General features: G+C 45.3%; 2 protein-coding genes across 5 annotated transcripts in view; one reads left to right on the forward strand and one right to left on the reverse strand.

Annotated features, from left to right (window-relative positions):
- ZDHHC3 (zinc finger DHHC-type palmitoyltransferase 3) overlaps window positions 1-12,692 on the reverse strand; it is a 59,227-nt gene extending 46,535 nt beyond the window's left edge. The window contains exon 1 of one of the 4 annotated variants that reach the window (XM_067754064.1): window positions 12,455-12,692. The gene's annotated coding sequence lies outside the window, so the exon portion shown is untranslated. Of the gene's footprint in view, window positions 1-11,022; window positions 11,165-12,445 lie in introns of those variants that run through there. The other 3 variants (XM_067754066.1, XM_067754065.1, XM_067754067.1) reach the window with 3 other exon arrangements.
- A 25-nt stretch (window positions 12,693-12,717) lies between these two features.
- EXOSC7 (exosome component 7) overlaps window positions 12,718-14,934 on the forward strand; it is a 29,373-nt gene continuing 27,156 nt past the window's right edge. Inside the window, exon 1 of the mRNA XM_067754068.1 lies at window positions 12,718-12,844. Coding sequence (XP_067610169.1) covers window positions 12,788-12,844 — 57 coding nt within the window. The 5' untranslated portion in view covers window positions 12,718-12,787. The remainder of the gene's footprint in view (window positions 12,845-14,934) is intronic.

The raw sequence follows: 14,934 nt of genomic DNA on the forward strand, positions 1-14,934 counted from the left end.
ATGGTTTACTATTTTAAGCCCATTGTTGAGACCTACTGCTCAGAAAAAAAATATTCCTTTCAAAATAGTACTGCTCATTGACAATGCACCTGGTCACCCAAGAGCTCTGATGGAGATGTACAACTAGATTAATGTTTTTTTCATGTCTGCCAACCTAACATTCATTCTACAGCCCACAGATCAAAAAGGCATTCTGACTGTCAAGTCTTATTTAAGAAATACATTTCATAAGACTACAGCTGCCATAAGCAGTGATTTCTCTGATGGATCTGGGCAAAGTCAATTGAAAACCTTCTGCAAAGGATGCACCATTCTAGATGCCATTAAGAACATTTGTCCATGCCACTCTCTGATTCACTTTGTTATAAAGCAGAAACTAACACACCATTGTAAAGCAATTATACTCCAATAAAGATGTAAAAAAAAAAAACATTTGTGACTGGTGGGAAGAGGTCAAAATATCAACATTAACAGGAGTTTGGAAGAAGGTGATTCTAACCCTCATGTATGACTTTGAGGGGTTCAAGACTTCAGTGCCTCGAGGAAGTCACTGCAGATGTGGTGGAAACAGCAAGAGAAGTAGAATTAGAAGTAGAGCCTGAAAATGTGACTGACCTGCTGCAACCTCCTGATAAAACTTGAATGGATAAGGAGCTGCTTATTATGAATGAACAAAGAAAGTAGTTTCTTGAGATAAAATCTACTCCTGGTGAAGAGGCTGTGCAGATTGTTGAAATGACAACAAAGGACTTAGAATAGTACATAAACTTAGTTGATAAAGCAGCAGCAGGGTTTGAGAAGATTGAGTCCAATTCTGAAAGACGGTCTACTACATGTAAAATACTATCAAACGGCATTGCACGCTATGGAGAAACTGTTCTTGAAAGGAAGAGTCAATCAATGCCACAAATTTCACTGCTGTCTTATTTTGCCACCTCAGCCTTCAGCACCACCCTGACTAGTCTGCAGCCATCAAGGCAAGACTCTCCAACAGCTTTTGCTGAAGGCTCAGATGATGGTTAGCATTTTTGAGCATTAAAGTATTTTTAAAATAAGGTATATGGGAATTCCCTGGCAGTCTGGTGTTAGGACTTGGCGCTTTCACTGCCATGGGCTCGGGTTCGATCCCTGGTCAGGGAAGTAAGATCCCGAAAACCATGTGGCACAGACAAAAAAACAAAAGCAAACAAACAAATAAGGTATGTTGTTTTTTAGACATAATGCTATTGCACACCCAGTAGACTACAGTAGAAACATAACTTTTATATGCATGTGATTTGCTTTATTGTAAAAAAAAAAATTCATGTGACTTGCTTTATTGCAATTTTCACTTTATTGCGGTGGTCTGGAACTGAACCTGCAACATCTCCGAGGTCTGCCTGCTTCCCCTGCAGAACAGCTCAGTGTGACCTAGATGGTCAGTGACGACTCACCCCACCCCAACCCACGTCTGTGGCAGTGTATCCTCCTGTCATCTGCTGCCTGAGGGTCATCTCACCACAACCTGTGTACTCCATTGTTCTTCAATTATCATAAACTGTGTGGTTTTCAGAAATGGATAATCACTGAAAATAAATTTTAGAGCAATGCTCTTGTTTATATACTTCCAGTGATCACATTATTCTCATGGTGTATCTTCACAGTAGCTGACTGTATTCTATCTGTCCTCTGACAATTGCTCATTCTTGATTGTACATACGGCAATGAGTTGACTAAACTTGAGTTGTGTTTCATATGTGTGGTTTTCCTGAGGAATAGGCCCTTCCACACAAGCAAATTTCCCCGGTAACTGTGGCTTATTCCTAAGCAGAAACACATTTTAACAATTTGGATGGTTAAATTGGAAATATTAAAAAGTAAAACAAAAAACAACAAAAAAGGGATATTATAGCTCTTCCTGTCTTAAGTACAATAACCATTCATTTCTTCGGAATGATTTAGAGTCATTACCAGGAACATCAATTAATGGAGTGTGTTAGGTAATGTCCTCAGGGGGTACAGAGAATCACTGGGCTCTCGGCCTCACACCAACTGGCCTGTGCAGACTATTATAATTGTTAATTCTGGCATCTCCTTTGTGTGGTTCTTTGTCTTCCTCCTCCATTCCTGGCTGTCATTTCTGTGTCTACAGCTACCAATCTTCCCAACATACCCTCTATTTACTACTGCTAATTGGCTGTGGACTGGAAAAGCAAATAAAACTAAATCTTGTTAGATTTGTTTGTAAAAGAAAGGTATTCATTTTAGGTAACTGACCTTTAGGGAACACCAGCTATGTTCTCCTACCACACAGTCCTTGAGGGCTGGGAGCCCTGTCTTTTCATTAGCCAGTGCCTGGCACGTAGTAGCCACGTACTATCTGTGTTCATTACATGAATACAGGAGTAAAATGCCATGAGCTTTGTGTTCCCCGGCCCACCTCTTGGAGCCCTTGTTTGATTACTTTCAGGGCTGTGGTCATACTTTAGACGGCGAAGGGTGCCCCCAATAGGATTGTGAAATAGGTGGACTGTGACTCTTACTCAAGTTTCCAGATGTTCCACACTCAGACCACGTGAGACCAAAGGGTGGACAGAGGAGCTGTGTTTTCCCACTGCCCCTCACTGGTGAGTGAGAGCCTGTGATCTGGGAAAGAACCCAGCCAAGGGTGTCTGGCAGAGCCAGACACTAAGGGCTGAACTGAAGAGCATGTTCCAATCCACGCTTCAGAGTTTCAAAGAGTCCAATCAAAACCAAGGAAGGCACGCTGCTCTTAAAAATGTACTTAACTAACCCAGCTCCCCCAAAAGCAATGGAAGTAGCTTTCCTTACATTAGCCAACTGAAAATCTGAGGAATATGGGGGAAAACCCACCTTGAAACAAACTGTACAAATTCCCTTCACTCTGTCCCTAGTAACAAAAACAGAAAAGGCAAATATTGACCACTTTTCCTTTTCGAATTAGGGAAATTCCAATCCTTGGGGTTGAGGCTCTTTGCCAAGGACCTACTCCTGACATGAGTCCTTGCGTGAGAGGAGGTGCGCAGAACTAGCTGCTCAGCCTCTGGGGCAGGTCCACAGGGAGGTTGGTCGGTCCCAGAAGCCTCAATACCACTCTTGCCAGCCCGCTCATACCACAGTGGGGCAGCCTCCTCCAGTTTCCCTCCCTACCTTCTTCATCCCATGCCCTTGACCTGTTTGCTTTCTCAAGCCCCCTCTCTTCAATTCAACTCAAAAAGACATGCATGAAACAGCCGCTAAACACAAGGAACTGTGCAGGGCACTCACACCCAGGGATGACAATAATGTGTGTGTGCTGCCCTGGTCAGGCCCTGCCCTTCCCTCTCCCAGCTCCCAATCTGGTAAAACTATAGGAGAAAGAGATGCACAGGATCAGAGGTGTTCTGGAGCTCCCTAGAGAAGGTGATCCTGATGATAAGGCAGAGATGGTGTCCAGAATGACAACCTGAGCTCTGTGGGGAGTAGGGTGTTGGAAGTCTAAGAAAACCATCTAGTCTTCCTTCTTAGAGTTTCAGAAGCAAAAACCAAGAAATGACTGAAATTAGTGCTAACTTCCAAAAAACGCCACTGCTTCTGGTCCAGAGAATTGCCTCCAGATTCACCTATAACACACGTGCTTCATTATGCCTGACCACAGTCAGGCCCTTCCACTAATCCAGATAAGCAGACAAAAATGTATTTAGTGAAGTTCCATCTAGAGTCCTGTGAGCCCCAGGGATTAGGGTTCTGGATTGGCCTTGCAATACATCACTTATGACTCAATTCCCATGCTGCCTATCCATGGCTGGGCAACTGAAAGGGTTTGAAAGTGGTGATTCTAAGGCGAAGCTCAGAGGCCCCATTCCACTATGGCCCATAGGTGGTTGTTGGCCAGCCTAGCCTCCTAGCCTAGTGTTGACAATTAGTGATGGGCAGAATCCAGCTACAGTGACTGTAGTTAATCATTACTTGTTGAGTGAGGGGCAAACCCTTATAAATCCATCACCTGGCCTAAGAAAGTTGACCAAAAGTCCGTGCTTCATGAACAAGGTTCAAAGGCACGACCACATAAAAGTTCAGTACTGGATGTATTAGAACCCCCAAAACCCACTGTTCTCAATCCAGCGAATGTCCCAAGAATCCCAGATCTTCTCAGATTGCCAGCTGCTTTCCTGAGACAAGATACTACACTAAAGTCATGGGTGGCTCAGCTAGATCTAAAACCAAGTCCTTAAAGGCATCTCAAAGGACTTTGTGAAGATTACTTTCCTAAAACAGCACACCCACTCACATTCTCACATCCACACATGCATTCATGCACAACATACAAGCAGATCTTGGCACTGTATAGATTCAGAACTTCTCAAGTTTTAGGGTGATGGACTTCAAGTATTCACAAACCAGCCCTACAGCTTTACAGATGAATAAATGGCCCATTCCCTGGAAGCTCTGGAAATAAATCGGATCTAGCAAAAAATGAATTTATCTGAGTTACAATTCTCTTAATTTGTGTAAGGATCCAAAAGGATTGTACATTTCATACCTATTTTTAGATGATTCTCAGAAAGAGAGAATGAACCATGAATCACTATGTTTGAAATGTTTCATAAAAAACCAGAATGAGTCACTCAACTCTTTCCAAAAGGTAAGGGTGTGGTCCAAAGGAAAGGTGCCTTATCTTACCCTCTGCACCACACCTTGCCAGGCAAGGAAGGTGTCCAGACAGGTAGAGCTGCTGGCCTGTGCTAGAAGATCTTTACCAAGGAGTCTACATTGTGTCTCTCTCTACAACAGGGTCTGTCTCCCTCTGCCTGCTTGCTGTCTCTGTCATACTTAACCTTTAACAAAAAACAGGAAAAAAGAAAGGAAGGGAGGGAGGGAGGGAAAGAGAGAGAGACAGAAAGGAAGGAAGGGAGGGAGGGAAGAAGGGAGGAAGGAAGGAAGATATCACATGCCCAAACCAAATCCTATATATATTAAAATTCACTGAGGGAACCTGCAAGTGGTCAGTAAGCGAAATTTGCCTTCTTCCTATAAAAGCCACCTTCCTATAAAACCCACTCATGTGCAAACTCAGATTCCTAACAATGAGTCTCCATTTCAGAAAAAAGTTTGGGGATTTGGAAGCTCATGTAGGCTAACGGTTCCTCCATTTACTACAACTGACTATTACAGTACTACAACTGGCAGTTTACCACCTCCTAGCTTTCTAGATCTATTAAAAAAAATACACACCCACATATAGGATGACAGATGTCACAAACACTGGGGATCAGTAGAAACTACCACTCGTTTGGGTAACACATTCATCCTTTTTTATGAGCGTGCTTTATCATATGTTGCAACAATGAGAAAAAAATTAAAACAAGACCACGCATAAGATTAACTGGTAAAAAACAATCACTATCTGAGTCAGAATTTTAGAGTGGGAAGGAACCTTAAAGACCATCTAATAGGTTTTAGTCAAACTCTTCTGCTTTACAGATGAGGAAATCCAAGGGCATCTGAGATTTTACCTAGAACATGCAGTGCTGCTATAGGAATGGAGATGGGCACTATCATTAACTGAATGCCCATTAAGACTGAGGATGTACACAAAGCAGCCCCTCTAAATTCTCACAACAACTTAGCACAGTAGCTTTTATTATTCATTGTAAAGACGGAAAAGGTGAGGTATAGAGGGTCTTAATAATATTCCCTAGATCAGATAAAGCCAGGATCCAAAACCAGCTCTGTTTGCCGCCACAGACCACATTCTGAGCACCGCACATGGCTGCTTTTTCTTTCTTTCTTTCTTTTTTTGTTTTGCAAGAGGGGGACAGGAGGAATGACCAAGCAGGAAACACGAGCTCTGCTTCCTGCTCCCTCACACACAATTCATGGACCTAAGGAGAGGTCACTTCAACTTAGCTTCAATGTCTTCATCTCTCAAGTGGGGAGGCCTAGTTCTCTAAACTTTGTGACTCTTTTTTAAAAACCTTAGAAAAGGACTCTAAGCAGACTTTGCTTCCACTCCTGGGAGCCTATAATACTCATTCTTTGGGGGAAAAAAAAAAAGAAGGAGCATTCTTTCTTCTATGAGCCATTTTGCTGCTGGTGGCTTCCTCTTTAATGGAGCACAGCACCCACCAGGCCACCTCACACACTAGGGCCCTCAAAAAACACGGCCTTTTGGGAAGAGACCATAGGGACTAGCTGACCTCTTCCAAACTCTGGTCCAGCCTCTTCTACAGATGGGTAAAGAAATGAAACTCAAGGAGTCAGCTGATTTCCATAAAATGGTTAGCGAGCTGGCTAACTTCCTATCTAGGTCTAAAGGATGGTATCCTCTTGTTGCTTATGCGGCCATCTCCCTACATTAACTCCTCCTTCCAGGAAGTCTGCAACCCAGCAGGAAACTCTTTAAAAAGGCAACAATATGTCACTGATTTAGCTACTCAATTAATGTTTGTCAACAAGTGTTATAGTACATGGAACCCTTTATAATCAGGTGCATGATCTCACCTGACACTGAACTGCCCCTGGCCTCTGTCAGGAGTAGGTTCCAAGATGCCTTCTGCTTGGCAGCTGCCACAGCGCAGGGCACACCCAACGTGGAGCGGGGCCCTGACTCTTACTGAAGGTCTACTATACTGGGCTGTATGCTAGACGCACCTCATCCTGCTCTATCCTCATAGTTACTCGACCTTGTAGGATAAGTCCTCACTTTCCCACCCCCTTTTAGAGGTGAGGAAACTGAGGCATGGAAAGGTTACCCTATGTTCATACTGCTAGGAAGCAGTGGAGACAGGATACACTCCCAAGCCTGCTCTCATTCCAGAGCCTAGCTTTAACTACTCACTACAATCATTAACTTTGCCCATTAACTAGAAACAAAAGGGGGAAGGGTGCTGATGTTTCTACCAGTGACCTTGGCTTACTTACTGTTTGAATCTCTTGCCCACACATGGTCACCCAGAGATGGCACTCTCGGGTGGGCCACATGCAGTGCTGTTCATAGATCACAGACCTGAACTTAAGCATTTTGTGCTCTAAGCTGGGGCCCTGGCTGAACACCAGCCACCATTCAGAAGACTGATCCTGCCTTAACTTAGGAAGCAGGAGGGCTGTGAAGCTTCAGCCATGAGGGTCACCCTAAGATTGAATCCCTAAAATCTGCTTCTGCTGGGGAACATTTCCTGTAGGGCCAAGTTCCAGCACGCTGCTTTTTCTGAGGGAAAGCCCACCCATGCTAGGCAGAGACCAACCAGCAAAGGCTGAAAATGGCACCTGGCCCCACACTGTGCTATGTGCAGATATGCAGCCACTATGCCATCACCCAGGCAAGAGCGTGGCTTTCTTAGGGACTAAAAGCAAAAGGGCTTAGAGGGATCTGAAAGAGGAGTTAGGGAAGGAGAAGAGAGAACCAGTTACTACAACTGTACCAGGCTTCAAGGAGGGGACCCATTTTGCTTTCAGGTCCCTGCTGATCCCACTCACCTCAGGCAGGCCCTGTAAGTGGCAATGCAAGAGCAGAGCCTTGAAAGGAACCTGGGCCCAAGGAAACGAGACTCTACAAGTCCACAGCCCCCGCCTGCCAGGCGAGGCATCTGTTAGAGGCCTTTGGAGATAGATGGGAGACTAGTGCTAAGCAGAATGAAGACTGGGCTTGGAGTCAAGAGGCCAGAATTCTACTCCCCACCCTGCTGCTCACTAACCTCATGATTTGGGGCAAGACAGTTACCCTCCATGGGCCTCAGTTTCCTCACCCATAAAACAAGAGGGAACATTGAGCTGATTGCTAAAGTCCTCTGCAGGGCTGAGATTCTGATTCCTCTGTTCTCAGAAACAAATTCAACATCTTTGTTAATTTCTTGGATTTTTTTATTATCAAAAGTATCCTTTAACTTCCTTTCCCCATTTTTTTGTTAATATTCAAAAAGAAACAGTTGTCTGTTAGCAATTTTCCTGAGCATGTTCAATTTTTTCAATGAAGTATGGCATGTAATTACCACTTCCTTTGTTCTTTCATTTAATGTTTTGCAGAGAGGGAAAAGCACTATCAAAATACATCAAATATTACAAAATGGTAAAAGAGAGAAGTCTTAAAGTCCAAAGTTAAACATGACCATTTTTCAGTGTTTAAATGTCTCTATATCCAAGATCTACTGTGCCTTCTATAACCTGGTAAGATAGGCATTTTCGTGTAAAATGAGGTTTAGAGAGGTTGACTTACTCAAAGTCACAAAGCAAGTTAGTGGCAAAGTCTAGATCACTGGAATAGATGCCCAATAGTCTTTCCACCATAGATCATTATCTTCCTAGCCAACCTGCCTTTCTAGATTCTCTGCTACTCTTTCTTGGGTTAGAAACGCACACTTTGTACAAAGTCAAAACTTATTGCAACAGAACTGCGGCCAGAACTGTACTTGTCCCACTAGGGCCATTGTCCTAAGGTGAAAAATCAATCGTACCCCAAGGCATTCCATCCCCACTGACCCTGAACAGGAGATATTCATGTCTCAGGTAGACCAGAAAATCCAAAGAGTTCAATCAATGGAATGTTACCAGGAATGTTACAATTTGGAAGAAACTATGAAAAGAGGGAGTTTTCCTGGTGTTTCCTCACATTGCCTGGATGAATGGCTGAATTAGGTGGGACATGCAAGGTAGTCTTCTTACCTACACAGTCAAAAGTCAGCAATAACCTGGCCATTTGTCTCTGGAAATCTGCTTTTGAGGAGGAAGGCAAATGATTTTAAAATGCAGAAAACAGGAAGAAATTCGAGGCAGCATGGCATTAGCCTTCTTATTTCCCCCAAAAGGTCAATAGCCAGACATCACACCTTCACTGCTGCTTCAGCTTCTGCTACTTTCTATGGCTATCGGGGTGTGTATGTGTTTAAATACTTCCAGATTTGCTAATCAGGACATGTGATGCCCTTTTCTCACACATGCCCTAATGAAAGACATAGGAAGCACCCTGCCATTCGCTCAGAATGAAACACACGTGAAGACCCTTCCTCTAAATGAGAATAAGCTTTACCTATGTATTCCCATCAATTTTTCTATCACTGGAACCAGAAGTTATGATTTCTAGAATGACAAGACAGACAGACGTGCTGGCCTGACTATGACAGGTTATTTATACCGAGTATTCTTTAAGACAAGGCACAGGCAGGACAAATGCAAAGTGTTTAAAGGAAACGGATCTATAGGGAAAACAACAGCTCACTTTTGCTTTTCTGGGGTGCTGGGCTAATTGTGAGAACGCAAAGGAAAAGGCCTAAAACTTGGCTACCCGTGTTTAAGACTGGGAATAAAATGTTCCCTTGCTGGGCTTTTAAGAGGTCTCCTTCGAGAGCTCTCTGCAACTTCAGCACCACGGACTCAGCACTGCCCCAAGCTCTCCTGTAACTGACTGTTTTTGCTTTAATTAACCAAGGCTAGGTGGGACAGATTTACTCTGTGTAATGTTACTGTTATCTGCCAGTGGCTAGCAGCAGCTCTTTACCTGTTGCTCTTGATGCCTGGCCTGCACAATTAGCACCTTATTATAGGCCGGCCTCTCATCTAAGTACCACGTGTCTCAATTGAGCACTTTATTTTGTCTTGTTCACGTACTAGTTCAAGAACCTGGGCTCCGCAGTTATAAGAAATCTTAAACTCCTTTTAGGCAGGTGTGTGTTTTCAGTTTCTTATCTCTTCAGGCCCACGAGAACACTAGGGACACAAAGGCATGCAAACAAATACTTCCTGATTGTTTGAAGAGCTTCTAGAGGTCTATTCTGGGAATAAGCACGTGGTTGGAATCTGGGTCTCCATGCCTATCTCAACCCTCTGTACCTGATCCATTGGGCTTCTCTGCCGTTGAGGGATCTCAGGTACTTTGAGTTAAGCTCCACTTGGTCTATATGTAACCTTTTCCCTTACCTAAAAGAGTTGGCTGAAACAGACACATGAGCTTCCCATCAGCACCACGTTCAATGTTCCTCTAGAAAAAGGAACAGATTCCTTGCTTTTGGAATTAAAACTAACTATAACTTATAGGGCTTTACCAGTTCCACAACAAACACAGGCCTCCTTCAAATACTCTGGTGAATGAAATGAAAGGGGACAGCTACATAAGGGGATGGTTAGGAAGGCAGGTATGGGAGCTAGGTTTTCTGGTCTCAAATCCTGGCTCTACCGTTTACTAGCTGTGTGACCTGAGACCTTGGTCAAGACAGCCTCTCTGCACCTCAGTTTCCCAATCTGTAAAACAGGATAATAGTACCTGCCTCACAGGGCTATTGTTAATAGGACTGAATCAGTTAGTCTTTGTAAAGTGCTTTAGAGCAGTGCTTGGCACATAATAAGCACTATTATACTTAAGTTACTGTTAGATAAAATTAATAAGCGTACAGAGATTTAGAACAGACAGACCTATAAATCAGTATGCCTCCAAAAGAATCTGACAGTGATGGGAAAACAAGCAGGTTAACAGAATAATATGCCATCCTTAGTGTTTTGATTTTCTGGCAAACATATAATCTTTGAATTGCTTCAGTAAACCAAAAAGAACTCTGGATTTATAGGCTTTTGAAATGTCTAACACATTATCACAACATATGTGATAAAAATGTTCTGGCTGCATTCAAGCAAAACAATCAGTGAAGGTGTCATTGTTTTAGTAGAGAATTTTAAATGAACATTCTACTGTTTACACCTCTTATATCTACTTTGTCTAACATGTCAGACATTGTTCATAATGTTATTTAGCAAATACTGCCAACCCTTCTCCAGCAAAGAAACTTAGTCAATTATCAGGGGAACACTTCAAATGTATGTTTTATATTTTAAAAGATTCATTGAAAGATGAATCTTTATATAAAGATGATTCCATGGTATCCAAACTCAGAATTTTCTTTCAGTGTCTTTTCTGATCTATTCACTGCCACTTTTTAAACCCTCAATCTTCTTAGATATCCTAGCTACTAAAATTCCACATCCAGGGTCTCTCCTTTCGGAGCAATCTCTAGCGCAAATACCATTTCTAACAACAGCAGTCCCTTGTTATCTCACCACGGAGGTCCTCTCTAGAATCCAGGCGTCCAACCACACACAAAGGCATCTATGTGCCACAACAGGTGGGGGCACCTGTACTTTCATTAGGGAGGAAACACTTCCAGTTTCACCTCTCCTAGATTCCCTGGAGGGCAAAGTTCAACAATGCAGGATGTCTTCCCTGTAGGTGCACCTGCAGAGAATTATGTAGAGACATCAGAAACAACTAATGTCCAGTCTACTAAGAAGTGATCATCTATTTTGGGGCTCAGCAGTTTAGTGCTTAAGAATGTGGGCAGGTACTTCCTCTCCATACCCTCCTCGGACTGACCTCCCTATCCCACTGTGTTCACTAGTGCCACTGTCATAGCTCTTAACCACCATGTTCTGTGGTTATGCTGGCCCTGGGTCCTTCCCCTCTGCCTGGGGAGCTTCTCTGGGCAGAAGTTGTGCTCCACTTGTCTTAGTGTTCCAAAGCCAGCACAAAGCCCATCTATGCTAAGCTCCCAAGTTATGTGTGAAACTGTATTTGAGCTACTATCTGAGAAAACCCAAATGTTCTTTGGATGATCAAGCTGTCAAGGGTTACTTTCACTTTTGAGTACAGGGAGGTTCCTCAAAAATGGAGCATTTGGAAAAGTCATCAGACCCCCTCTTTGTTTCTGTCGTTTGGGGTTAACTTTCCCCCATTTATCCACGTGGCCCCTTTAAAATTTTTTCGTGCCCTGTCAGCCCCGCCTTAATGGGCTCCTTCAGTGACCCCACATTCACCTTGCAGGTATCCTTTCTGAATATTCGAGGCCCATTCTTACGTGGCCACGAGCGGGGCTGGCATTTTTTTCGTCCACGGCTCCCAGCGATCACTAGTCACTGCTAGGAAGTGCTGGGGACGCCTGGGCACTGCGCCCCCCAGCCAGCGCCGACCAAGACTCTCCCCCCCTACTCTCTTTGGGACAATGCTCCGGCAGCCACCCAGGGCAAGGGGATCCTGCAAAGGTTCCGGGTCAGCGTTCGGTCAACCAGCCCCAGAGAGAGAGCGGGGGTGGGGGTGGGGGAATCCCTGGGGTGAAGACGCCTCGGGACTAGTGGGCATTCACTTCTGGCCCAGACCCTTCCCACCGGGAACGACCTAAAGAGGTCTTTATCGCCTCTTTCTTTACCACCATTCTAGGGACCAGAGAAATGCAAGACAGGGGGTAGGAAGGAGAGCAAGGAGACAGCCTCTCAGGCCAATCACGACGTCCGCCTCCCCTCACTCGGAGTGAGTCTGTCTGTGTCTGCCTGTCTGTCTGTCTCTCTCAACACACACGACCTGCTACTTCAACTTCAGCTCTGAGCAAACTGCGCCGCACGTCTCTCCTACTACGAGTCCTCCAGCTCCGGCCCCGGCCCGTGCCTCTCGTCTCACCCCAGCTTTTTCACCCAATCCCAGTTTCCTCACCCAACTGACCGTGAAGCTGGAGGCAGTTCCCCAGTCCCAGGCCCCCGGTGGGGCTCGGCTGTCGCCGCCGCCGTCGCTCCCCCTGCAGCCCCCGACCCGCGATCCGGCCTCGGGCTGCAGCGATGGCTCCCCGGCACGAGGCGCCGCGGCTCCCTGGACTCGGCCAGACACAGGGCGGCGCGCAAGAGAAGCCCATCGAGCTCCCGGCGGTGGTGGCGGTGGTGGCGGCGGCAGCTGCTGGAGCGGCCGCCGCGCAGGCTGATGACGCATGGGCGCGGAGGGGGCGTGGTCCGCGGGGGAGACGCTGGCAGATGACATCTGGCGGCGGGGAGGCTCGGCAGCATGGCGTTTGTGGCGCTGAGTGAGGCGGAGAAGGTGTACATTGTGCATGGCGTTCAGGTAGCGGCAGCAGCGGTACCGGCGCCGGCCGTCGGGTTCCCCTAGGACTGCGGCTGACTGGGTTTACCTTGTGATTAAACCGCTCGGCGGCCGGCGTGTGCAGATCGAAGCCGGCAATGAGGGTGTATTTGGGACCGGGCGGCGAGAATCCATTTAGGATTGTATTTGTACTTGCTTCTTTCTGGGTCTACAAGGTTCCACACCCGGGTAGGAAGCGGTGGGCAGTCCCTGATTCTGTTAAAGACCCTCTCAGCCTTTGAAGGCTGAGCTGTCCCATTTTTGTTAGGTACATATTCTATCATAATTTTTATCCCATTGAATCTTTGTAACAGTCCTGAAGGTAAGTATTATCTCTACTTTACATATAAGGAACTATGCTCAGAGAGGTTAAATCAGTTGTCTGAGGTCACAAAGTAAGTGTGTGGTGGTGTTACCCGAAAACAGGGTTTGCCGCTTGGTGGGTGTCGAGCCAAAAGACACAACCAAGCCAAAGATTGGGAGAAGGAAGGATTTGTTAATTGCAGCAAGTGAGGGGACGCTGAGGATCTTTTCCAAAGCAGTGTCTATCCAATTAGCAAAATTGGAGAATAAGCTAAGGGCACATGCATATTCATGTGGAGGCTTGAGCAGAGGGGAATTTAGCATAGAATTGGGGCAAAGGTTAACAGACTCCAAGCTTTAGTTGATTGGAGTCTCCGAAGGTCATAAAGGTCAACATCATCCTTCCTCGTGTTGAGACCAGCTTGGGGTCTTATCCTGTAGTTACCATCCTCTAGCTGGGTGGGGGCCTTAGTTCTTGTATAACAAGTCAAAGATCTGTATCAGATTGTTAAGTATATCCCTTGAGGAAAAACTAGGGCTCTGTTTTATCTCAACTGTTATTTCTTCACTGCTTTTCCTTTTTTCCTGCATTCTTTACTTCCTTCAAGATCATTGATTACAGACACCTGTTCAAGGGCAAGCATTATGGTCAGGCTTAGATCACAACAATGCTTAGGCCTAAAATGGCTTCTCTTATGTCCAGAAAGCCATGCCTGGTTCTCTTTTTCCGGGGCCCCGTACCCTCTCTGATTACAGTGGACCTGGGATATAAATCCAGATCTTTCTGATTGCAAAGCCCACCTTGACTTGCATGCCACTTTCCCTTTTTTAAAATAGGGATTCAAAGGCAAAGGCCAGAGAGACTCCCCACTTCTACTTCTCTTTCTTCTGTCTTCTGAAAGCATGTTGGGGAAATAAGGGGGAGGGCAAGTTCTGAACCCCGCCATTTTCCTAGACCTTAAATAGTATATTGACATATATTGCTGTACTGTTATCTTTTTAGGTAGTACTTTTTCCCACGTTGGTTCTCAGTTTCTTTAGAACCCTATTTTGCATTTCTTTGTACAACTTTTGTTTTACTAACTTGTATCAAACTGGTTTTTATATTCAGGAATTTGGGGCAGATGTCAGAATATCCAGAATTAGCATTTAATCCTCTTTTGGAGTTTGCTTAACTAGCTAAATATGTGCTGCTTCCTCCATGAAAAGACATTGCTAACCTCCGTCTTAGCCCAGTGATTCTGAAACCTTGAAGCGCCTTTTACTCACAAAATACAGCTTCGCGGGCTTTACCTGGACCTTCTGAATCAGAATCTCTGGGGCTGGGGCCTGGGAATGGGTATTTTCATAAATGTTGGGAGATTTTGATGCAGTCACCAGACGTTGGGCTATGGGCAAGCCTCTGGCCTGGTCCAGCCTGGAGTCTGCTGCAGAAATCTTTGCCCCCCTGCCTGAGGTTGTTGCAGGAAGGGGGACCCCTTCCAGGGCCCGAGAGTGGGCTCTTGTCTAACACTCGGAAATGAATTGTCTGAGGGGACACATGTGCTGACAAAGCAAGAGACTTTATTGGGAAGGGGCACCCGGGCAGAGAGCAGTAGGGTAAGGGAACCCAGGAGAACTGCTCTGCCACGTGGCTCGCATTCTCAGGTTTTATGGTGATGGAGTTAGTTTCTGGGTTGTCTCTGGCCAATCATTCTGACTCAGGGTCCTTCATGGTGGCGTGTACATCACTCAGCCAAGATGGATTCCAGCGAGAAGGATTCTGGGAG

Source organism: Pseudorca crassidens, chromosome 10, assembly GCF_039906515.1.
Source record: "Pseudorca crassidens isolate mPseCra1 chromosome 10, mPseCra1.hap1, whole genome shotgun sequence".
Taxonomy (NCBI): Eukaryota; Metazoa; Chordata; class Mammalia; order Artiodactyla; family Delphinidae; genus Pseudorca; species Pseudorca crassidens.